The sequence below is a fragment of the Bactrocera tryoni genome, chromosome 4, assembly GCF_016617805.1.
Source record: "Bactrocera tryoni isolate S06 chromosome 4, CSIRO_BtryS06_freeze2, whole genome shotgun sequence".
NCBI classification, from domain to species: Eukaryota; Metazoa; Arthropoda; class Insecta; order Diptera; family Tephritidae; genus Bactrocera; species Bactrocera tryoni.
The window spans coordinates 75,572,221-75,594,049 of NC_052502.1; the positions used below are offsets into that span (position 1 = coordinate 75,572,221).

General features: G+C 34.1%; 3 protein-coding genes across 8 annotated transcripts in view; 2 read left to right on the forward strand and 1 right to left on the reverse strand.

The window, feature by feature from the left end:
- LOC120773648 (sex-lethal homolog) overlaps nt 1-21,829 on the reverse strand; it is a 62,293-nt gene that overhangs the window by 23,576 nt on the left and 16,888 nt on the right. For all 6 annotated transcript variants that reach the window (XM_040102659.1, XM_040102657.1, XM_040102656.1 and 3 more), the window contains one exon: nt 1,587-1,632. In XM_040102659.1, coding sequence (XP_039958593.1) covers nt 1,587-1,632 — 46 coding nt within the window. The remainder of the gene's footprint in view (nt 1-1,586; nt 1,633-21,829) is intronic.
- On the forward strand, nt 14,139-15,836 carry LOC120773647 (gram-negative bacteria-binding protein 3-like). Its single transcript, XM_040102654.1, has one exon. The coding sequence runs from the start codon at nt 14,247-14,249 to the stop codon at nt 15,723-15,725; it is 1,479 nt and encodes a 492-aa protein (XP_039958588.1). The 5' UTR covers nt 14,139-14,246; the 3' UTR covers nt 15,726-15,836.
- On the forward strand, nt 19,007-20,683 carry LOC120773646 (gram-negative bacteria-binding protein 3-like). Its single transcript, XM_040102653.1, has one exon. The coding sequence runs from the start codon at nt 19,108-19,110 to the stop codon at nt 20,602-20,604; it is 1,497 nt and encodes a 498-aa protein (XP_039958587.1). The 5' UTR covers nt 19,007-19,107; the 3' UTR covers nt 20,605-20,683.

Sequence of the window (21,829 nt, forward strand, 5' to 3'; positions counted from 1 at the left end):
GGCAACCAGCGTTAAATGACAATAATTAAAGCTTATCACATTATTATTTCATGAGCGCCAAGAACACCCAACTTACTGCGAACAATTTGGGCAAGGAAAAATGTTTTCCTTTGCAAAATCTCCAAAAATATTTGCCTAAACTCCACCAGCAATCGGTTCACATTAAATAAATGAGGATTTTATCTACCAAATCTTCTATAAGCAATTAGTCTAATGTGCATTTTGCATGTCTCGTAAATATTTTACGTTAGATGGCAGCCACAAATCTTAACAAACACACACACACTCACATATACCAAACCGGGTTGGCATAAACAGTTTTGCCACACAGTTATCGCCCTCCTTCAACGGCGTCAAATTCTATCGTACTCCCGACTGTGCAAGAAAAGCATAAAAGTGAAATGACGCACACACACACGCATACATACATGCGCACACAGCGGCGGGAAGCAACCGCCGAAGTTTGACACGAAATCCAAATCAACTTAATTTTCAGCCGTTAAGGCATGTTGTGGCGAGACCCATACCGCCAGCTGCCAATCGTGATTCCCAAGCAATGCGCAGTCTAACACAGCTGAGTCAAATGCCAAAAACGTGCGGAATGAAACCAACCAAAATAAACAGCACCACAACGTTATGAAGGTATGCTTGGAGGGGGAATAATGAGGAGGAATATGAAGTAAGTTCTGCAATGGCGATTGAAAAATATAATGAAAGTGAGAAATATTAAATAAAAAGTAGACTTTTTCCAGGAAATTTTCACGAAACTCTTTCCAATAATAACCAGATTTTTGATAAGTTTATAAAAAAAAAAGTAAAGGAAATCGCGATTTATCGATAATTTAGTAATGTTATGGAAAATTCGTTAAAACACCGCAAACAAAAAATATCGGAAATTTAAAATAGTTATCGAATAAATAATAGTCTGTAAATCAACTTTTTTGTGTGTCTGTGTGTGTAAGCCGGCACTTTGTCGGATGGTTTACTGTACCGCTTTAGTTTTCTCTGTCATTATTTGTTGCACTATCGGTGTTGTTGTTTTGTTGTTATTGTTGTTGGTGATTGCATGATTGTTGAATCACAATTGTTTGTGGTTGTTATTGTTCTTGTTGCTAATGTGATTATTGTTTGCTAATTGTATTTTTTGTTGTTATTTGTACGTATGTATATGCTTCGTTGTTTTTTGTATGAAGCCGGGTTTATTGTTGTTGTTGTTGATATTTGCTAATTGTTTTATTTTGTAATGTGCTCGAAACTTTTATTTACTTGTGTGAGTGTTTTTTGTTTCGCACAAAATCGTTTTCACATTTTGCTCGAGTAGAAAACTTTATATGAAAAAGCGTGTGCCCCGATATGTATTTATATTTCTATTTCATTTAATTAATATACTATGTATTAGTATTTTGTTTTTGCTTTTGCTTAATTCAACTAAACGAATTTACTTAGAAACAAGATTGAAGTTTAGTTCTTTAGAAAATCAATAGGTTAGAGGTTTTTCTATTAAATTATACTTTTCATTGCTAAAAAAAAAACTAAAAGAAAACTACAAAAAATTGCTACACATTTAGTATGAAAAGTATACGTACCATGCCGGATGGTAGGGAATGGGACATGCCCCACCTACGCCCACCGCTGCAAAGAGAGAAGAGAGATTTCAAAGTTAATTTAAGATAAAATTATTTATTATTACTATACTTCAAATAAGGGGTGAAAAATCAAATCCATAGAAAATAATCGATAAATCCAAAATATAAAAGATAAGTACGTAGAAGGAAACGATAAGTCCATCCATTTACATATGTATATAATCGATTCGTAAAATAAATATATACATATGTATGTACATACATAAATATTATTCATAAATAGATAAAAAAAAAGTTAGCGGTAAATTCATAACAATTATCAGTATATTCATAAAATAATACCGATAAAAATACATAAAATTATCAATTAATGCTTTAAATGAATGATAATTACATAAAATTATAGATAATTACATGAGAATTATCGATAAACACATCAACATCATCTGTAAATTTAATTAAAAAAATTTACACAAAATAATCGATAAATTTAAACAAAATTATGGAAAATTACAAAATCGATAAATTTAGACAAAATAATCGATTAATGATAAATTTTGAGAAAACAATCGTCAATGTATTAAAAAGTAATAATTGTCACAATATTTTACAAAATAACAATTTTTAATTATCGAAAAGTTGGACAAAACCATGACTAAACACATCGAAATTACCAGTAAATTAATAAAAATTACTGATAGATAAAAAAAAATTATCGATATTTATGTATTTATACAAATATTGGAAAATGCATAAAAATTGTCGATAAATATGTAAAATTATTGATAAAAACATAAAATTATCGATAAATTCTAAAAAGTCTCGGAATTCAAAAATTATCGGTAAATATCTAAAAGTTATCAATAAGTCCATAAAAATAATTGAAAATTTCATTTAAAAAAATGTATGTACATATATAACCATATTCAATAAATTCATAAATATAACGGTATAAATCGCTATTTTTATTTTATAATCATAAATTTTAATTAAAATTATCGATATCTGGACAAAATCAATCATTAAAAAATCCGTATAAACAACCAACAAAGTCATTAAATATTCAGCATTTCCATAAAAATAGACGATATTTTCATTGCTGAACAGCTGGACTATTATCGATAATAAAATAATCGATATCATACATATATGTATTGTATATTAATTTAAAAAGAGGCGTCGTTTCCGTCGACATAATAGCTGTTTGTGGAACTTTATCTATAATAAAATAATCGATATTTATTTTAATTTAAAAAATTGTTAATTCCACAAAACAAATCATTATCTTATCATTAATCTATTGATCAATAAAAACTAATCGGTACCTCCGTGAAAAAAAAAACGATATATTTACAAAATTAGCTGTAGTCCACAACATTGTAAGATATTATTTATGACAAAATAACCGATATAATAAAACAATCGATTTAATATAAAAAAATCGATATAATAAATTAATCGATTCAATATAAAAAAATCAATATAATAAAATAATCGATTTAATATAAAAAATCGATATAATAAATTAATCGAATTAATAACAAAAAAGTATCCAAATTTACAAAAAAGCAACGAAAATTTAACGCATGTAATTAATATTTCCATGACTTAAAACCACATTTCCAAGAAATTTTCAATGTTAACAATTAAATAATCGTATATGTTTTATGAAATATAGAATTTAATCAAAAAGTATTTATATTACATACTTCAGCATAGAGCCTTCAATAACACGAAAATCAAGTAAAGTAATATTTTCGCTCAAAGTCAAAGTTTGGCAACCCTTCTAAAACCTTGCAACCTTTTGACAGCACATCTGCTGCCAGCTACAATATGAAACTGAATTTAGCGATACTTGTTTGCTCTTATCATTAAAGTGCCAGCGAAAATCTACACCAACTTGCAACTATACTCCATACAGAATACATAAACAAACAAAAATTCGCAACGCAAATACAGACGCCACGTCGTATCGCTTCTGTTGAGCTCTGGGTATTCGCCCAATGCCCACCACATACTCGCTTGGGAATTTAAATTGAGTTCTAAGCATACAACAAAATGTTGCTAAAAATAGTGCCACCTCACAATTTATGTATGCGGAGTGCCACAGAAAGCTTTATTTACCGGGGAAAATTATAAAAAATAAATAAAGAAAAAAAAGTGAAAGAAAAACAAATGACAGCACACAACTTTAATACTTAATATCAGCAATGGATGAAGGACAATGTTACACATGACAGCGGTGCGGATGAGGCGGTTGGCTACTTGTATATCTGCAGTTGCTATATACTTTCACACACACACATCTACAATAATGTTGTGAAAATAAGCATAAATACATCCACATATTTTTTGTATTTTTTTTTTTTTTTTTTTTTTTTTTTTTTGAGGTTAGCAAACTTTGGAGTACGAAAAATTTATTTCGACCAAAAAAAGAAAAGATTTGTAAATTATATGCAAGCATGTCATACGCAGCTGTATGTGTAGATGTGTAAGTAGTATTCAGCATTAAAGCACCCACCATGGCGGCTAACGACTGAGGCCGAGCAGAATTAGTAGTAATGGCAAAAACATAAAAACAGCAAGATGTATAGATATATGCATGTATGTATGGATATGTGTATTTTTTTGTTTTTAGCCTACAAGTACACCTACAACGCCAGACGCAGCAGACCATATGTACATATGCTGATAACTCACAGCTTAGAGAGACTAACCAACGCACACACATATGTATGTATACCGCCCGCTCTAGGAATTTGTATTTAAGCTTGCAGCTGGCAAATGTATAAAATATGTACTTTTTGCTAAACAGTTACAGTTACTCAAATACTTATGCATGTGCATTTGGATGAGCGTATACTTTTCTGTGTAAGTGTGTGTGAAAAATAGTATTTGCACTATGTCTGCCCAGTGTTGCTGTAGCCACATAAAAGTGTGGCGCGCACACAGGTGCCGAGGCACAAACATAGAAGCAAAATGAAAAAAATAATGCAAACACATATGAGTTTTTACCTACAAATATTTACTTGCATAAGTAAAGGCGAGTGCAGCAGTCCGCATGCAAACAGTATTCGTAGTGGGTCAGCGCGCTCATACTTAAAGCAGGAGCAACATGATACAAAAAAAAAAAAAAGTGCAGTGCAGCTGCACCGAGCCTTTAATACCCTTCACAGGTGCATTTCTTCCAACACAAAGGGGTATAAAAAATCTAATTTGATTTTGATCAGTCAGTTTATGCTGTAGCGGTCCGAACTGAACAATATGTTCGGAAATTGTAGCCTTGCCTTGGACAATAATGCATGTCAAATTTCGATAAATCCGATAAATCCATTAATATAATGGATAAATTCATAAAATAAATCAATAGATGCAAAAAAATGATTGAAAAATAGATAAAAAAAATTACCGGTAAATTAATAAAAAAAATATCGAAAAATGCTTAAAACCATCGGCAAACACATGAAAATTATCGAAAAAAACATGAAAAATACCGATAAAACATGAAAATTATCGATAAACACATGCACATTATCGATAAACACATAAAAATTATTGATAAACACATAAAAATTATCGATTAATTCATAATCAATGCCAGTAGATAAATAAAAATTATCGATAAATATGTAAAATTATTGATAAAACAATAAAATTGTCGATAAATACTAAAAAATAATCGGAATTCGTAAATGGGCTGCTTCTTGAAGAGAAAAAGACGTATGCAAAATTTTAAATCCATTTCTCAAAAACTGAGCGTACATATTAGGGTGGGTCAAAAAAAAATGTATTTATTTTTCACTTCGTACTCTGAGTTGATAGAATCTATGAGAAAGGCCTTCCCGTTACAACCAAGAGATTATACTTGGAGAGCCTTTCTTAGAAGTGTCTCTCAACCAATTTTTAAAGTACGAAGCGAAAAAAACAATCGATTTTTTGACAGCCAAACCGCCCTTAAATTTTCCTTTCAACTGAAAATGAGCATTTGTGATGGATCTAAGGCTATACTTAATTTTTGCGCAGTACTTTATGCATTACCTAGGCAAACATATACTTATGTACATACGCATGCAGAGGTAACTAACGAATTTGCTATAACTCAATAAGACCTAATCCAATTCACAAGCGTAAATCCACTGAACGCTTAGCGGCGGCGCGACGACCACAGTGCCAAGCAAGCTAAGCTTATTAATCGTTAATCTCCACCACCACCACCACCACCATTTGAGGTCATTTACAATAATGATAGCGAGGTCAGCAAACAAATGACAAATGGGAACACACGCACTGCGTGACCCCGCGCCGTGCACTCAAAAGCCTATGTGTGATGGAATAGCTGCTGCCGGTTGAGGGGTGAACGCTGCGACGACGCTCATTGTCGGTTAGATGGCTGATCTGTTTTCGCAGACAATATGGAGACAAGTGGCGCCAGTTTGCCACAAAAAAAAAAAACAAAAATAATACCAAGGACACCCTTACACACTTCCGTTTGGTAGCGCATAATTTTTCATTTTTGACAGAATTTTGGCAGAGCAAGTTTTTTCTGCTATTTTTCTGACGCCGTTGAAGCGGTAAATGTGCACGCAGTAGTTGGCTGTGTACTGCCGAAATTTGGAAATGACAGCAATATGCGTACACAGCAAAAGGTGGCGCGTTTTTAGCACGTATGCTGGTGTGGAAGCACACGCGTTTGCATGAGTAATTCGTTTACGTAGAATTTTTCGGTTGTGTTTCGGTGGCAAATCACAAATTGCTTTTTTTATTTTTCATGGGTTTTTAAAATTTTTAATGTTTGGCAAAGTTAGCCGACCTCAAATTTTTTTTATGGATGCATAATCTAATTTGGAAGCACTGAGTAAAGAAATGAGCACATTGCTACCGATTGGCAGCTAATGGCTACCATAAAAAAATTAGCGCTAAGCATAATAATTACGCGCAAACATACATAGAAATGTATAAAAAATGAAGCAAAGAGATCAGTGAAACACGACGTATGAGCAACTAAAATTAGTTCATGGCCTAAAAGAGTTGAGCGGCACTGCGTATGAGTAACTATTTTGACACCTGCGTTTTTTTCACCAAAATGCGGCAAATTACGTACATATATGTACATACATACACACTTTAAAATACTGTTCAAAAATCTGCTAATTTCAACAGTAATATAAAAAAACATGTTTTAAATTGCAATAAGCGCTACAGAAATAATAAATAAGAATGTTCGTGTTCAAATATTCAACATATTTACCTATTATATGTAGTTATACATTTGCTCCTATAAATATAATACATACATATGTGTATTTATATATATGTAAACCTCTATTTCTTTCGAATGCCATTGAAATGCCATCACTAGGTCAACTGACTGAGCGCTCATAATACACAGCTTGCCGCCTGGCTGTCTGTCCATATGTCTGCCACGCTAACAGCACTGCTCGGCTCTAGTAGTTTTATGTGTATACGTTTGCGCGTGTTTGTGCGTTTCTGCCGTCGACTCGTGGCAGATTTGCTCAAACGTTTGCAGAATGTGCTATATTTTTAAAGCAAAGTAGAGCAGGAGATGCGGACACGTACACTTCAATGCCCGGGAAATATATCGCAAAAATAAATACGTACGCGCATGCAAATTTAATTTTTAACAATTTTACATTTCCACAAATGGATCCGCAAATGGAAGACACGGGATCCCGAATTTTTTCGGGATTATAATAAAATAAAATTATTAACATATTTATTCGATGCAGCACAATTTTACATTTCGGGATTTCGGGATCCACAAATAGCAGACACGGCATCCCGAATTATTTCGGGATTATAATAGAATAAGATTATTAAGATGTTTGGAAACAAAATTTGTTCGATGTAGTCAATAAAAATGGGTTTCAAATGAAACAGTGGCATCACCCAACACAGTTTTTGATACCTAACGGCTTATAAGCAATTTATATTGATAAAACCAAGAAAAAACGGCTGCACTGAAACCACATTATCCTTAACAGATGCTTATCTTCGGCCAGTTTGTATGGCATACTATAGAGGTCTAATTTGAACAATATGTTCGGAGATTGTAGAGTAGCCTTGGACAATAAATCATGCCACATTTCGTGCAGATGTCTTGCCAAGTAAAAAAGTTTTCATTACAATTTATTTTTTTGGTTAAATGAAGCTCAAAATCTCACCTTTCCAACACCATATGTACATACGTGTATGTTGGTAGCACTGGAGATTTACGACTGCAACCACTTCTATTGACAAAATACGAAAATACTTTTTCGACAACGTAATATATCATTATAAAGCAAACTGAAGTGATATTGATTGTACTTATCTAGAAATGAGGGAATTGCATCACATAAAATATAAAACTTTTAAATATTAATGCAAAAATGTTGCAAAAAAGTGTGCAAATCAAAATTTCTCGGTACGCAAAACGTTGAAAACAAATAAAAAAAATTCCTTAAATAAGCAAATGCGGAAAAGCAATGGACACATAATTGCTTTGCTGGCGCATTACTGATTGATGTCAGGCATTTTCAACTCGAGAACACAAAAGCAAGAATGAAATCACTTTCAGAATTACGGGCTTAATGCTGTGCCTTTACAATTTTATCGGCAAAAACTTCCACTTCGTTACAATGATTAAGTAGGCAATGCGTAAGCGATTAAAAACCCTTTGTAAACTGTGCACACTCACGTGAGAATGCCTGACAGCAAGGGAACTGATTGTTGCCGACCATTCAACAGTTGTGCGACAGTAAAAGTTTATTTCGATTTTGCAACTATGTATCTGCCTTATTGATGTGCTGTGCCGTCGCCGTTTTTACCTTCAAACGATCAACTAGTAGTGCAGCAATCGGGCATGCAGTCATCCCGAGTATATGCAGCATTGCATTTCACTTTTGTGATTGTGCCAGGGGCACTAAACCAAGCATTCACTCAGCATGCCCCCATCTTTCAGCTTTTGTTTTGCAATATTTCCGCTTATGGTTGTTATTGTCTCGTATGTCATTGTCACAATTTCTGCTTCTTCAATATAAATTTAAAAATGCTCGCACAAGCGTTACGCTGTCGGTGAACCTGCTAAGACGACATACATATGTATGTCCTCGAATTGTCATACGAACGAGAGGGTGGGTGCATCGGTAATGTGGTGCATGTCACCAAATCAGCGCTGAATATGTATGTAGTCTTGTATATCATGCGAAAATGCCTTACTACGCGCGAGAAAAGCAATGGAAACCGCTGTAAATATACGCAAAAGGCCAACATTCGCAGATAATGAAATTGGAAATGGCGCGGTAAGTTCAAAATGTCGTCAAAAGGCAAGATAATGCAATAGCGCAAAAAATTAAGCAAGTACTGGAAAATGCAGCACTGGCAAAAGAGATAGTGATGAGTGGAGGCCAAAGTCAAAGAATGAACCCAAGTTGATGGTTTGCGTACAAAAATATTGCGGTAAAATACACAATAAGACAATTGATTGCTCACTGGAAGCAAAACTGTGTATACGAAACATAAAGTCACAACTTATGGACAGACAGGTCTCAGAATCGAAAAAAGTCAAACTATCGCTTATATGGTACCAAATACCATATATCGATTAAAATCGTGCAAATTTTAACTGAATCGAAGTAGTGTGTAATCATTGCGAAATGATATCTGGCTTTCTAAACTCTCCCCGCTTAAACGATTCGTCGAACTTATGAAAAATCATAACGCTTGTAATAAATACTTTTAATACTTCATCTTATCCTCTCTTGGTATGTACCTTTTGAAATAGATACCTCAGAATGCGATAAATTCAACATTTCTGATTCCATACCTTTCTTAAGCATGAAAATAATTATTTTCACTTTCAACATCGCCCTGCCCAAGTATTGATATAGCCGGCCGAAAAATGTCCTACACTTAAAAACTTCGCGCGACCTTCCGTATCCTTAGGGTTTATTTACCTCGTTTGCCAACTTGCTACGTTTTAATTCAATTTGTTACAAGTATAAATGGCATTTGGACGTGCTGAAAGGGAGACACTTGCGCGCAAACAGATCTATTTCCCTTTGGGGAATTATGTATGTGAGTCGCATCGGTAAGTGGTTAAACGCGGCGACAAAATGTAAGATGAATTCGTTGGTCATTTATCAGTAGAGGCTTACAAGAGCAAAGGAAAATTGGTTGTATGAGCAGCGAAAAAAATTTACAATTAGAAAAAAAATCAATAACTAATTAAAACAAAAAAATTTAAAAACAAATTTAAAAATTTTAAAAATAATATAAATAAAAAAATTATTTAATTCAAAAAATTATGTTAATTAAAAATTTAATTTAAAAAAATTATGCTAATTAAAAAAAATTAATTTAAAAAATTATGTTAATTAAAAAATTTTTTAATTTAAAATTTTAATTTAAAAAAATTAAAAGAATTATTTTATTTCACAAATTTTTTAATTAAAAAAAATCAAATGTAAAAAATTTAAAAATAAAAAAACAATTTTTGTAGTACAATATGGTTAGGCATCAAATTAAAACAAATATGTATTATTGATTAATTAAAAAAATTTAATTTAAAAAAATTTTGTATTTCAAATTTTAAATTTAAAAAATTTAAAAAATTATTTTATTTCAAAAATTTTTTTAATTACAAAAAATCAAATACAAAAAATAATTTTTATAGAACAGTATGATAAGACAACAAATATTATTGATTAATTAAAAAAATTAATTTAAAAAATTATACTAATTAAAAATTTTTAATTTAAAAATTAAAACAGTTATTTTATTTAAAAAAAAATTTAAATTAAAAACAAATAAAATATGAAAAATTAAAAAATATATATTGTACATATGTATATGTATGTACATATATGTATGTAAATCATTAAGAAATATATACATATATATCATATATAAAAATAAAAAATAAATATAAGAATTTAAAAAATAAAAAAAATATTTAATAAAAAAATTTTTAATTTAAAAAATAAAAAAAATATTTAATAAAAAAATTTTTAATTTAAAAAATTATGAAAATAATTTTTTTTTTTTAACTTGAAAAATTAAATTTAAACAAATAAAAAAATTTAAAAATTAAAAAAAAATTATTCTTTTTTTAATTGTTTAATTTAAAAAAAATCAAATACAAAAAATTAACAAATATATGTATATAAAACATTACAAAAATAAATACAGGAAATTAAAAAATATGTATATTTTATACACATTTATTTTTATACTATAGTATGGTAAAACAAAAAAATAAAAAAAAAAAATTATTGATTAATTACGTGTAAATTAAATTGATTTGTGTTATTATATTTGTTTTTTCAACATAAAAAAACTGTATAAGCTGTATAAACACTCGACATGGGCAAATGGGCAACACTTAAAAATAGTTTGAGAAGCTATACGAGTTACTGTGCAAACACTCATAAAAAAGCGAATGATATAACGCATGATAGATTTGATATGAGCACAGTAATCGATTTTCGATAATTCTAAATATGTATGTAAGTGAATACCAAATGACCGTACCCGACAATTAAGGTGATAGAACGTACAATCAGTAAATATTTTTGCCATAAAAAGGGTTCACTAGCACGAGCACACGCAAAGCATTTCGAATAAACTAAATTGATACCGGGATTAAAATGAAAGTGGGGTTCTACAAAGTAGAAGGCTTAAACAGCAAATAAACTATACTAAAGCTGATATAGAGTGTGCAGGAAACCAGTGATAAAATAAGTAATAAAGTATAGTATAAAGGGATAAAAAATTAATCCAATGCAAAAAGGTGGCGCCGCAAAAAGTCACGAGCCGCAAGTGTTTTACTTAATGCGCCAAATGAGTCCTTTGCTTGTTGGCCACGATGTCTGTAATGTCTGTGTATTTTCTAGGCCAGAAACTTCTAATTGAATTGTTAGATTTTTGGCTTTTATTTTTCTGCCTTTTTGGCAATACACTAGTAACCTTTTTGCGCTTAAACCGTTAACCCGTTAACTCTTGCATACTTTTTCAACACTTTTTTGCTGTTATTTCACACTCATACCACTGCGTTTGCACTGCTTTATATGTAGCTCATGGCATGGCATTTTCAGTGGCGTCAGCCTGGCAACATTTGCATTTTTGTCGCTGTCGGCACCGATTTGGCTACACAACTCGAAATGAATCGGACGGACACTTGTTTCTTTTTGCCTGCTAAAATTATCCCATGAAAAGCGGGAAAAATGAAATTTATATTTCTTTATTTAGATTTGGACAGTCAGTGTAAAGTGGCATGAAAACAATAACAAAACATAAATTGAAATACAAATGGAAAAAACAGTTAGGAGTGACAAATTTCCAAAATTCGTATACACGAATAAAATTGCATGGTGCGCGTATTTTTGGCGCTTTACCAACACAAACGTATGTAGGTTGGCGTTCAATGCGTCAAGGATCAAATAGCGCCAATTCGGCGTGCGACCGTCTTTTCCTCAAAGGTTACAGACAAATAGTTAAAAAGTTCAAATTGGAAATCACGTGCCAAAGGCAGCAGATCTATATCCTTGAAGGTCAACACAAGTGTGCGTAAATCATTTGTATTTGCTGCCAAAGTGGCGAAAGCGAAATTATAAAAATCTCTATGTACTTGAGCGCACTAAATCATTTTCCAAGAATACACGCATAAGCAGAAAATAAGAAGTATAAAAGGGAGGGTGTTTAGGAGTAATTCCGTCACGCCTGAAACTGCTGACTTTTGATATTAGGTTAGTTTGGGTCGTAGGGTTGACCTAATTGATAGATCTCACTTGAAAAGCTGTGCAGTTCGTTGCGCTTTTCTGAAGACCCAAAAACACAAAATCACCTCAAAATGGTTCACCAGATACTCATAAATCGGCGCAGCGTTGAGCTTACTACTAATTTCTTAAGGCGGTTAATATCAATCCCAGCCACTTGGCTAGGTTCGCCGAAGGTGTGTCAACCAAGATATTTCAATTTGAGTCTGGGAAAAGCCAGCGAAAAGAAAGCGATAAAATAATTCCACCTCGACTTCATCCATACAGCTTTGGAAAAGAGCATCCGACAAAATATTTAGTTGCGCCGTGTGTGAAACCATTGGACAGTGTCCAAACAGAGCACCTGCAGTTGCGACGAAATTGGCTTTGTAAAGCGAAAGTAGCTCAGAGCAGCTGTTGAGGATCAAAATTTGGGCCAAAAGGATGAAAGGAGTTCTGGTTGTTCACCAGCGCTTGCCGAGCGCACGTAAGGTCAATAGCTCTAGAACTAGAACGCAAGCAAACAACGGAGATAAAACTGGGGTAAGAGTGCCCTCCCTAGCAAGCTCATTAGCATTGAAATTTCCGACGTATAAGCTTTGAAGCCAAAGAACATCCGTTTGAAGGCGCACTAAAGGGAGAAGACGAAACATCCCCTCCGCTGGGTTGTGCGCTAGGTTTGGGACCCGCCACCTAAAAAAACGCACCCAATGAAAAATAACAATCATCCTCGGATGAAGAACCCTCCTTTTGATGACAATCATTGCCACTCATTATTCCCGTCCTGCTATAAGGTGCAGATGCTTGAACGATAACTACGTCTGATGAGTCGACGTTACGAGTTTTCGAGAGAAAGGTTCTGAGAAGGATTTATGGTCCTTTGCGCGTCGGCCACGGCGAATATCGCATTCGATTGAACGATGGATGAGCTGTGTGAGATATACGACGCCATTGACATAGTTCAACGAATTAAAAGACAGCAGCTACACTGGCTAGGTTATGTTGTCCGAACGGACGAAAACACTTCAGCTCTGAAAACATTCGACGCAGTACCCGCCGAGAGAAACAGAACAGAGGAAGAGCTCCACTTCGTTGGAAAGCCCAGGTGGAGAAGGACCTGGCTTCGTTTGGAATCTCCAATGGGCGCCACCTTGCGAAAAGAAAAAATGACTGGAGCGCTATTGTTGGTTATAATCGCGTAAGCTGTGTCTACAACAGTAAAGAAGGAGAATAAGATTTAACTGTGCACCCTAACAAGTCTAATACTGAATAAGTTTGGTGCTATTGCTAATGAGGTCTGCACTGCTTGACTAGCTTTGATTACACAGTCAACGAGCTCAAAGCCAGTCAATTAGTTATTATTCTATTATATTAGAATCAATTAGTTTTCTTAGAAATTTTCATAGGTTTTGATTGCAATCAAGTATATTTACATACAAACGCATATAAAAAGAATCTCATAACGCGCAGTTCAGCTACCCGGTTTAAAGCGTGGCGCCGGTATCGAGCTTATGAGCAAAAGCTAAACTATAAATGCTTACACAGTAAATTCAAAAGAAAATATAAGCATGTTTCTCAAACGCAAAACGAATGCAATTTAAACATGCGAGAATGTGAAGAGCTTACAGGCACTTATGCACGCTCTTCTCTTCTCTCTCTTTGTATGATCAGCATATGGGGTTTTCCTATCGTAAACTGGTTTGCGTTCATTATTTATTATTAATACAATTATCAGCAATGCGCGCTACGCCAAAATAAAATTATCAGCGCAAATGTCAGCTTCATATTGTCGAGCTCGACTTGGCGTCGTTACAGTTTGTTAGAAGACGTGCGCGAGACAGCAGTACGACAACACGTTCCGTCAATTGAATTCACACGGAGATTCGCTGAGAAATATAATTACAAAATGCAGCGCCGATTGTTAGTGTTTGCTGTGTGCTGCTATATCGTAGCCGCCGTGTACGCAATACCACCCTATGAGGTGCCGAAGGCTAAAATAGATGTCTACGCCAAAGGTTTTGAGGTCTCCATACCCGATGAGGAGGGCATCACACTTTTCGCCTTTCATGGTAAACTTAATGAGGAGATGAATGGTTTGGAGGCTGGCACTTGGGCGAGAGACATAACAAAGGCGAAAAACGGACGTTGGACTTTTCGTGATCCGAACACAAAGTTGAAACTCGGCGATACGCTCTACTACTGGACCTATGTGATCTACAATGGTTTGGGTTATCGTGAGGATGATGGCGTTTTTGTGGTGAATGAATATGCCACACCCAAAGTTAATACTGGCGACGATACAAAACAGGGTGGCGCTGGTTTATTAGATGTACGCAGTGGCAGCAGCTGCCAAAAAACGCCGTCGCGCCGTAATGGTTTAGAAATGCGTTGTGCTAATCAACTGTTATTCGATGATGACTTTAACGGCTCGCGCTTGGACAAGAATAAGTGGAGCGTAGAGCGACGATTCCCCACAAAACCGGACTATGAATATAACTTATACTTGGACGATGCAACCGATGTATTGCAAGTGGGCAACGGCATGGTGACCATAAAACCAAAATTGACGGACCGTCATTTCCAGCAACACGCGAAACCATTACATGCTAAATATGACCTCGGCGAAACTTGTACAGGCGGTCAAGGCAGTGAGGAGTGTGTGCGCGATGGTGCAGCCACAGCGTATATATCAATACCGCCCTTCATTACCGCACAGTTCTCAACTAAAGGTCAATTCTCCTTCAAATACGGACGCATTGAGATACGCGCCAGGTTGCCACGCGCCAACTGGGTCTTCCCGCAACTATGGCTACAGCCGGTTAACGAAAAATATGGTGCCGATCAGTATCAGTCGGGACAAATGCGCATCGCCTTTAGCTATGTAAACGATACACAAATGCAACTCTTTGGCGGTTTGATCGTGAATGCGAATGATAAGTGGCGTTATGAGAAAATGTGCGAATTCCCAGACACAGCCATTTTCAATTTGGGCAATGATTTTCATACATACAAACTGGTGTGGACTGAGAACGAAATTTCGGTGGCTGTGGACAATCAAAACTATTGTACTTTCAATCCCGTTAAGGATGGCGTCATAGCCGATATGTTCAAAGACGGTGAAGAGCTGCCGAACAAAGGTTTGCTGCAGAAGGGTGGTAAATTGGCGCCGTTCGATGAGGAATTCTACATCACCATGGGTTATGGCATCGGTGGCGTACACGATTTTAGCGATAATTTATATGGCTGGAAGCCGGAGAAACCTTGGGGCAATACAAATCCACGCGGCATGGGCTCGTTATTTAAACAAGTGAAAGCTTTGAATTTTGATCGCTGGATATCCAGCGGGGATATGGTTATTGATTTTGTGAAAGTCTATTCTATATAAATTTCGATGAAAATTTTTCAGTATAACGATGAGATGTGATATTGATTTGTTGGTATGAGTGGTTGTATTTAAAATAAGAGTTTATGAATAAAATTTTTGTATGAAAATGAACCTAATAAAATCTTTATATAGAAAAAGTATGTGTCACGTTGTTTGTCCACGATGGACTTCTAAACTACTGAACCGATTGTAGCAAAATTTAGCACACTGTGTCCAGTTCGAACCGACTTAGAAGATAGGCTAGATATTTTCAATGTATTGAATAGCTTACTATATGAATAATAGTATAAAATGTATACACAGCAACGTGTGGCCGGATTCACTAATAATTAATAAAATAACTTGCCTATGTTTTGATAAATAATGGCAGCTACGTGGCAAAAGGGCTTGCAATTTTAGTTCACATTAGCTGAAAAGTAAACGCCAGGGTAGCGTTTATCCAAGAATGGAACAAAGAACAGGTTTTGAGAAAAACCACAGGCATTGTGGTCTTTCAAAACATTTTAAGCGCGCAAATTGTTTCGAGAGCGAGTTTTTTAACTCTCAAGACTTGATATTCGCGGTTGATTTTAGTAAATATTCTCTTAGCATCACTAAAAATAATTCAAGAGCTGTTAATATAGCAAAGAGCAGCAAACCGGTCGGGTTAATAGCCGCTTTTCAGTTGGTTTTACAAAGGCAGTCGCGTTGCATGTATTTTATTAATATTATATATGCAAAAAAGACACATATTTAAAATTTTTTAATTTTTTTTTAAATTTTGTTTAATTTTTTTTTAAATTTTTTTTTTTTAATTTAAAATTTTTTTTTAAACACATTTTTCTTTGCGTTATTTTGTTATTTTTTAACTAAAACTTTTCTGGGTGAACTTAATTTGCACGCTTTGACTTGCTTGCATTTAAAAGCAAGTTTTTGCTGCGTAATACTTTGCAAAGCTTTGATAAAATCGCTTTTGAATAACCGGTTGTCATGTTTATGTTTAACTTCATATTTTTTTTGTGTGGAGAAATAAAGAAATAATGTGAGTTTTATTACGTCTCTTGACAGAATAAATCGCAGCTTTAAATGTCAAAGCGTTACATTGCATCTAAACCTTTTCGTGAGATTTCATTAAGAAGTGGCTTTAAAACTGTTCGATTGTTTTTATTGTAAGAAAAATAGATTTTTAAACACTGCACGGACTAGCGATATTAGTAAACATCATATTTATCGATTTCATGCACGAATATTGGGTAGTCGAAAAAGTCTTTTCGTATTTCTAATCAAACTTCAATTTTTTTTATATTTATAATAATAAATAAATAAACAAATATGTACCACTTTTTGCCATTTTTCCGCTAGAGACATTATTCCATCAATGTAAAACTTTCATCAGTGTAAATCGAAATTTTAAATTTCCAGAACGGAGCGAGCGAACCATTGTTGTGCTACACGAACAGATACAGCATCGTCTCCGTCAACTCCTTTAATTTCATTGGCTGCTTGCGTAGCATTTTTCCCTTTTTTATACAAAAATTTCAAAATAAAGCGAATTTCTTCATTATTTTCCCGCATTTTTGAACAGCTGAAATTTTTTACCAACTTCCCCGAATTTTTTGGTTAAATGAAGCTTAAAATCTCACCTTTCCAACACTATATAGCATGACACAATGTGATTGGTAGCATTGGAGATAAACGACTGCAACGACATCTATTGACAAAATGCGAAAAGACTTTTTCGACTACCCAATACTTTGGAGATTTTAAATATTTTCATAACTATTTTTTTTTAAGCCGAGCTTTCAAACTTTATAAGGAATTAATAATTAACAAAAATATTTGTGGATCTAGAAATTCCAGTATAGACCAGTATAGTTAAAAAATTTAAGAACCGCCTTTCTTCTTTTACCCAAAGTTTTTTGAGCACGAATTCTCAGTATACGAAGCAATAGAATTTGCATACATAGCAAATAACCAGCTATACACAGTTATACGCTATTCTTGTTTAATAAATTCTAGCAAGTTTATTTTCAATTAAGCGAGAATCCTCAATTAGTCGTAACAACGAAGTGGTTTGAGTGTGTGGTGTTCGTTTAATAATTTTTTTAAGATCGCAATCTCAGCGAGTTGAATATTGTTATGAAAAAAAGCAAGGCAAATCCAACAGCTCTACTCACAACCTTGTATAACTGTGGATCCGCCGATTAAAACGTATCATTTATGAAAATATTTATGTACATCGGTATTTTTGCAAAAATTCTTGAAAATAAAAGCTTGCTTAATTGCAGTTAATCGTAATGGGGATAATCCAGGAAATTTCAGAGCTTTTGGTTTTCCTACACACCTTGATAAGTATGTATGAATAAGAATGAGCAAAACAGAGGCAAAGCTTGCTGTGACTTTCAAATAACTTTTAAATCACATTTAAACATATTTTTTGTTGATAATATAAGGAAAGTAAAAAAAAGAGAAATAAGTAAGCACAGTCACATTACTTATACGTAAAGATATCTTTAACTTGATTTTGAGCGGTGAGTTAGTATGACAGCTATGAGCTATAGTGGTTCGTACTGAACAATATTTTCGGAAATTACAGCTTGGCATAGGACAATAATCTGTGCCAAATTTCGTGATCGGTCAGTTTGTATGGCAGCTATATTTTATATTAGTCCGATAACGACGGTTTCACCAAACGAGCAGTTTTTCGGGGAGAAAAGGAGGTGTGAAAAATTTCAGAATAATATCTCAAAAACTGAGAGACCAGGTTCGCTGATCATTTACATGTAAACATGCTTCATAGGGTCACCGACATTTCCTACTCGCTGTTACAAACTTCGTGGCACACTTAACATACCTGCAGCCTGTGCAAGGTACAAAAATTACCAATTCCACACATGAGTCATTCCTACCGATTATTTACCGCATATTTATGCACAGCATCATAATAATTAATATTGTGCTGTAAATTTTTTGCACACCACATACGTATGTATTTACATATGTATGTGTAATTATATTCCTGTGATTTTGCAGCGCAGAATACCTTGGATTAAACTACAAAAACAACAATGATTAATGCATGTTCTACAAAAAACGAAAACAAACCACGAAAGTGAGTAAGAGCGCTTGGTTGAGAGCTGACACACGCTATGGCGATTCTTCGTATTCTCTCGGTTTTTGTGATTTACCACAACTGGTGAACTGGTTTGCCCATGCTTTTATTGACGTTAGAAACCTACAATGCTTTCGCCAAAAAAAAACTTATCAGCACCTGATGAGAGCTTCATATTGCGGGGCTCAGCGAGCAGCGGTCGTAGTAGTTTGTTAGAAGACGCGCAACGCGGATGTCCGACACAGCAATTATAGCAAAGAATAGTGTAAAAATAAGCTTAAAATCAACGAGATGTGGCAGCTGCGTTTCATTGTTGTCATGGGCTATATTATAGCCATGGCGCTAGGTATACCCAGTTATGAGGTGCCGAAAGCAAAAATTGTTGTGTACTATCCAAAAGGCTTTGAAGTATCCATACCGCATGAGGAGGGCATCACGCTCTTCGCCTTCCACGGCAAACTCAATGAGGAAATGGAGGGGTTGGAAGCGGGCACTTGGTCCAGAGATATTGTCAAAACAAAGAATGGACGTTGGAGTTATCACGAACGCAACGCAAAGTTGAGAATTGGTGATACGCTCTACTATTGGACTTATGTGATCTACAATGGTTTGGGTTATCGCGAAGACAATGGCGTGTTTACGGTGCGCGAGTATGCGAATTACACTGCGGACGCAGTCGAGGAACGAAAACGCGCGGAGAATGGAAAAGTTGGAAGCAGCAGCAGCAGCGCCGGCGGTAGCGTAGGTAGCGACGTTATGGGTAGTACCGGCACGAGCAGTGGTAGCGCTGGCACTGCCAGCAGCAATCAATTGCTATTTGAAGATAATTTCTCTGGCACGCAGTTGAGCAAAGACCGTTGGACCGTGGAAGAGCGCTTCGCCACAAAGCCAGATCAGGAATTCGCACTGTACTTAAACGTGCCGGAGGTCTTGCAAGTGAAGAATGGCATGGTTAGAATATACCCAGAACTCACCGGCAATCACTTTCAACAGCACAATCGTCCGTTGAATATTAAACATGATATCGGACCTCGTTGCACCGGCCGTGCGAACAGTGAAGAATGTGTGCGCGATGGCAGCGCGACATCTTACTTATCTATACCGCCCTTCATAGCCGCACAGTTCTCTACAAAGGAACACTTCTCCTTCAAATATGGACGCGTTGAGATTCGCGCGAAATTGCCACGCGCCAACTGGGTCTTTCCGCAATTGTGGCTGCAGCCAATGAATGAAAAATATGGCGCTGACGACTATCAGTCGGGTCAAATGCGCATCGCCTTCAGCTATGTAAATGGTACAAAAATGCATCTCTTCGGTGGTCTGATTGTGAATGCGAATAGCAGTTGGCGTTGGGAGAAATTGTGCGAATTCCCGAACGCGCAGCAGCTCGACTTGGGCAACGACTTTCATGTTTACACGCTGATTTGGACGGAGGAGCATATTTCGGTAGCCGTAGACAATGAGGTGTATTGTAGTTTCAACCCCGACAGCCACGGTAAGTTGGCTAATTTAAACAAAGATGAGCTAGAGTTGCCGAACAGAGATTTACTTAAGAGGGGTAGCAAAATGGCGCCCTTCGATCAAGAGTTCTACATCACACTGGGTTACGGTATCGGCGGTGTGAATGATTTCAACGAAGGCTTATACGAGTGGCAACCGCAGAAACCGTGGGAGAATACGAATCAACGAGCCATGAGCACGCTGCTAAAGGCGGTGGAGAAAAATTTTGATGATTGGTTGGAGTTTGGCGAATTGCTTATTGATTACGTTAGGGTCTATGCAATTTAGATTTTAAATGGCACAAAGTGTTTTGCATTTTATAAAAATTTTACCAAATTTGGAATAAATTGTTCAAGCAAAAACTACATTATGTATTGAATCTGCAGTGAGCGAATTGAGTGTGAGAGAAATATGAGAGGAAACGTAACCAAAAAATAAAAAACAAACAGAAAGCAAAAACCTCAAAAAAATACAACAAAAATGTCTTTTTCAAGCACAAACAAAACAAACACATTAACAAAGCATGTTAATGAATCAATGAGATAAGAAAGACATAAGAGTCTTTTTGTAGTAAGTAAATTTTTTCATAAAATTGCTGAAGAATATGTATTCATCTATGCTATTCCTCACAAAACAATCAAAATTTAACACATGTATACACATACATATGTATGTACATATATTAAATCTCAAACGGAAACATTAAAGAAATTTAAAAAAAAAAATTTAATTTAAAAATTTTAAAATTAAAAAATTAAAAATAAAAAATATAAAAAAATAATAATCAAAAAAAAAAAAAATAATCAAAAAAAATAATAAAAAAAAATAATCAAAAAAAATAAAATAATAATAATCAAAAAAAGTAATAAAAAAAATAAAAAAATAATAAGTCAAACAAAATTAAAAAAATAAGAAAATAACACAATAAAAAAGTTAAAATACACAATAAAATTTAAAATATCACAGAAAACAAGAATAAAATATAAAAAATAATTAAAAATTAAAAAATAAAAAATAAAGAAAATAATAATAATAAATAAGAAAATTAATAAAAAGCGTTAACATGTTAATAAAAATTGACAAAAATTTTAATAAAAAAGAGAAATGCATTAATAAATGAAATAATAGTCGAAAAATATATAAATAAAAAATTAATTAGATATAAAAAACTTAATTAAATTAAAAACACAATTTTAATTAGAAAATAAAACAAAAATAAAAAAAATAAAAAGTATACATACTAAAAATTAAAAAAAAAACTTAAAAAATAGTTAAAATAAATAAATAAAAATAAAAAACATACATAAAACATGTAAAGGCTAAGTTTGTGTGTAAACGAACATTTTATACTCTTGCAACTTGCCTATATACATATGTATGTACATATTGGGTAATCGAAAAAGTCTTCGTATTTCTATTTAAACTTCAACTTATTTTTTTTTTTTTATATTTATACATATGCTAATAAATAAATAAACAAATATGTATCATTTTGGTCGACCAAGTTTTGCCA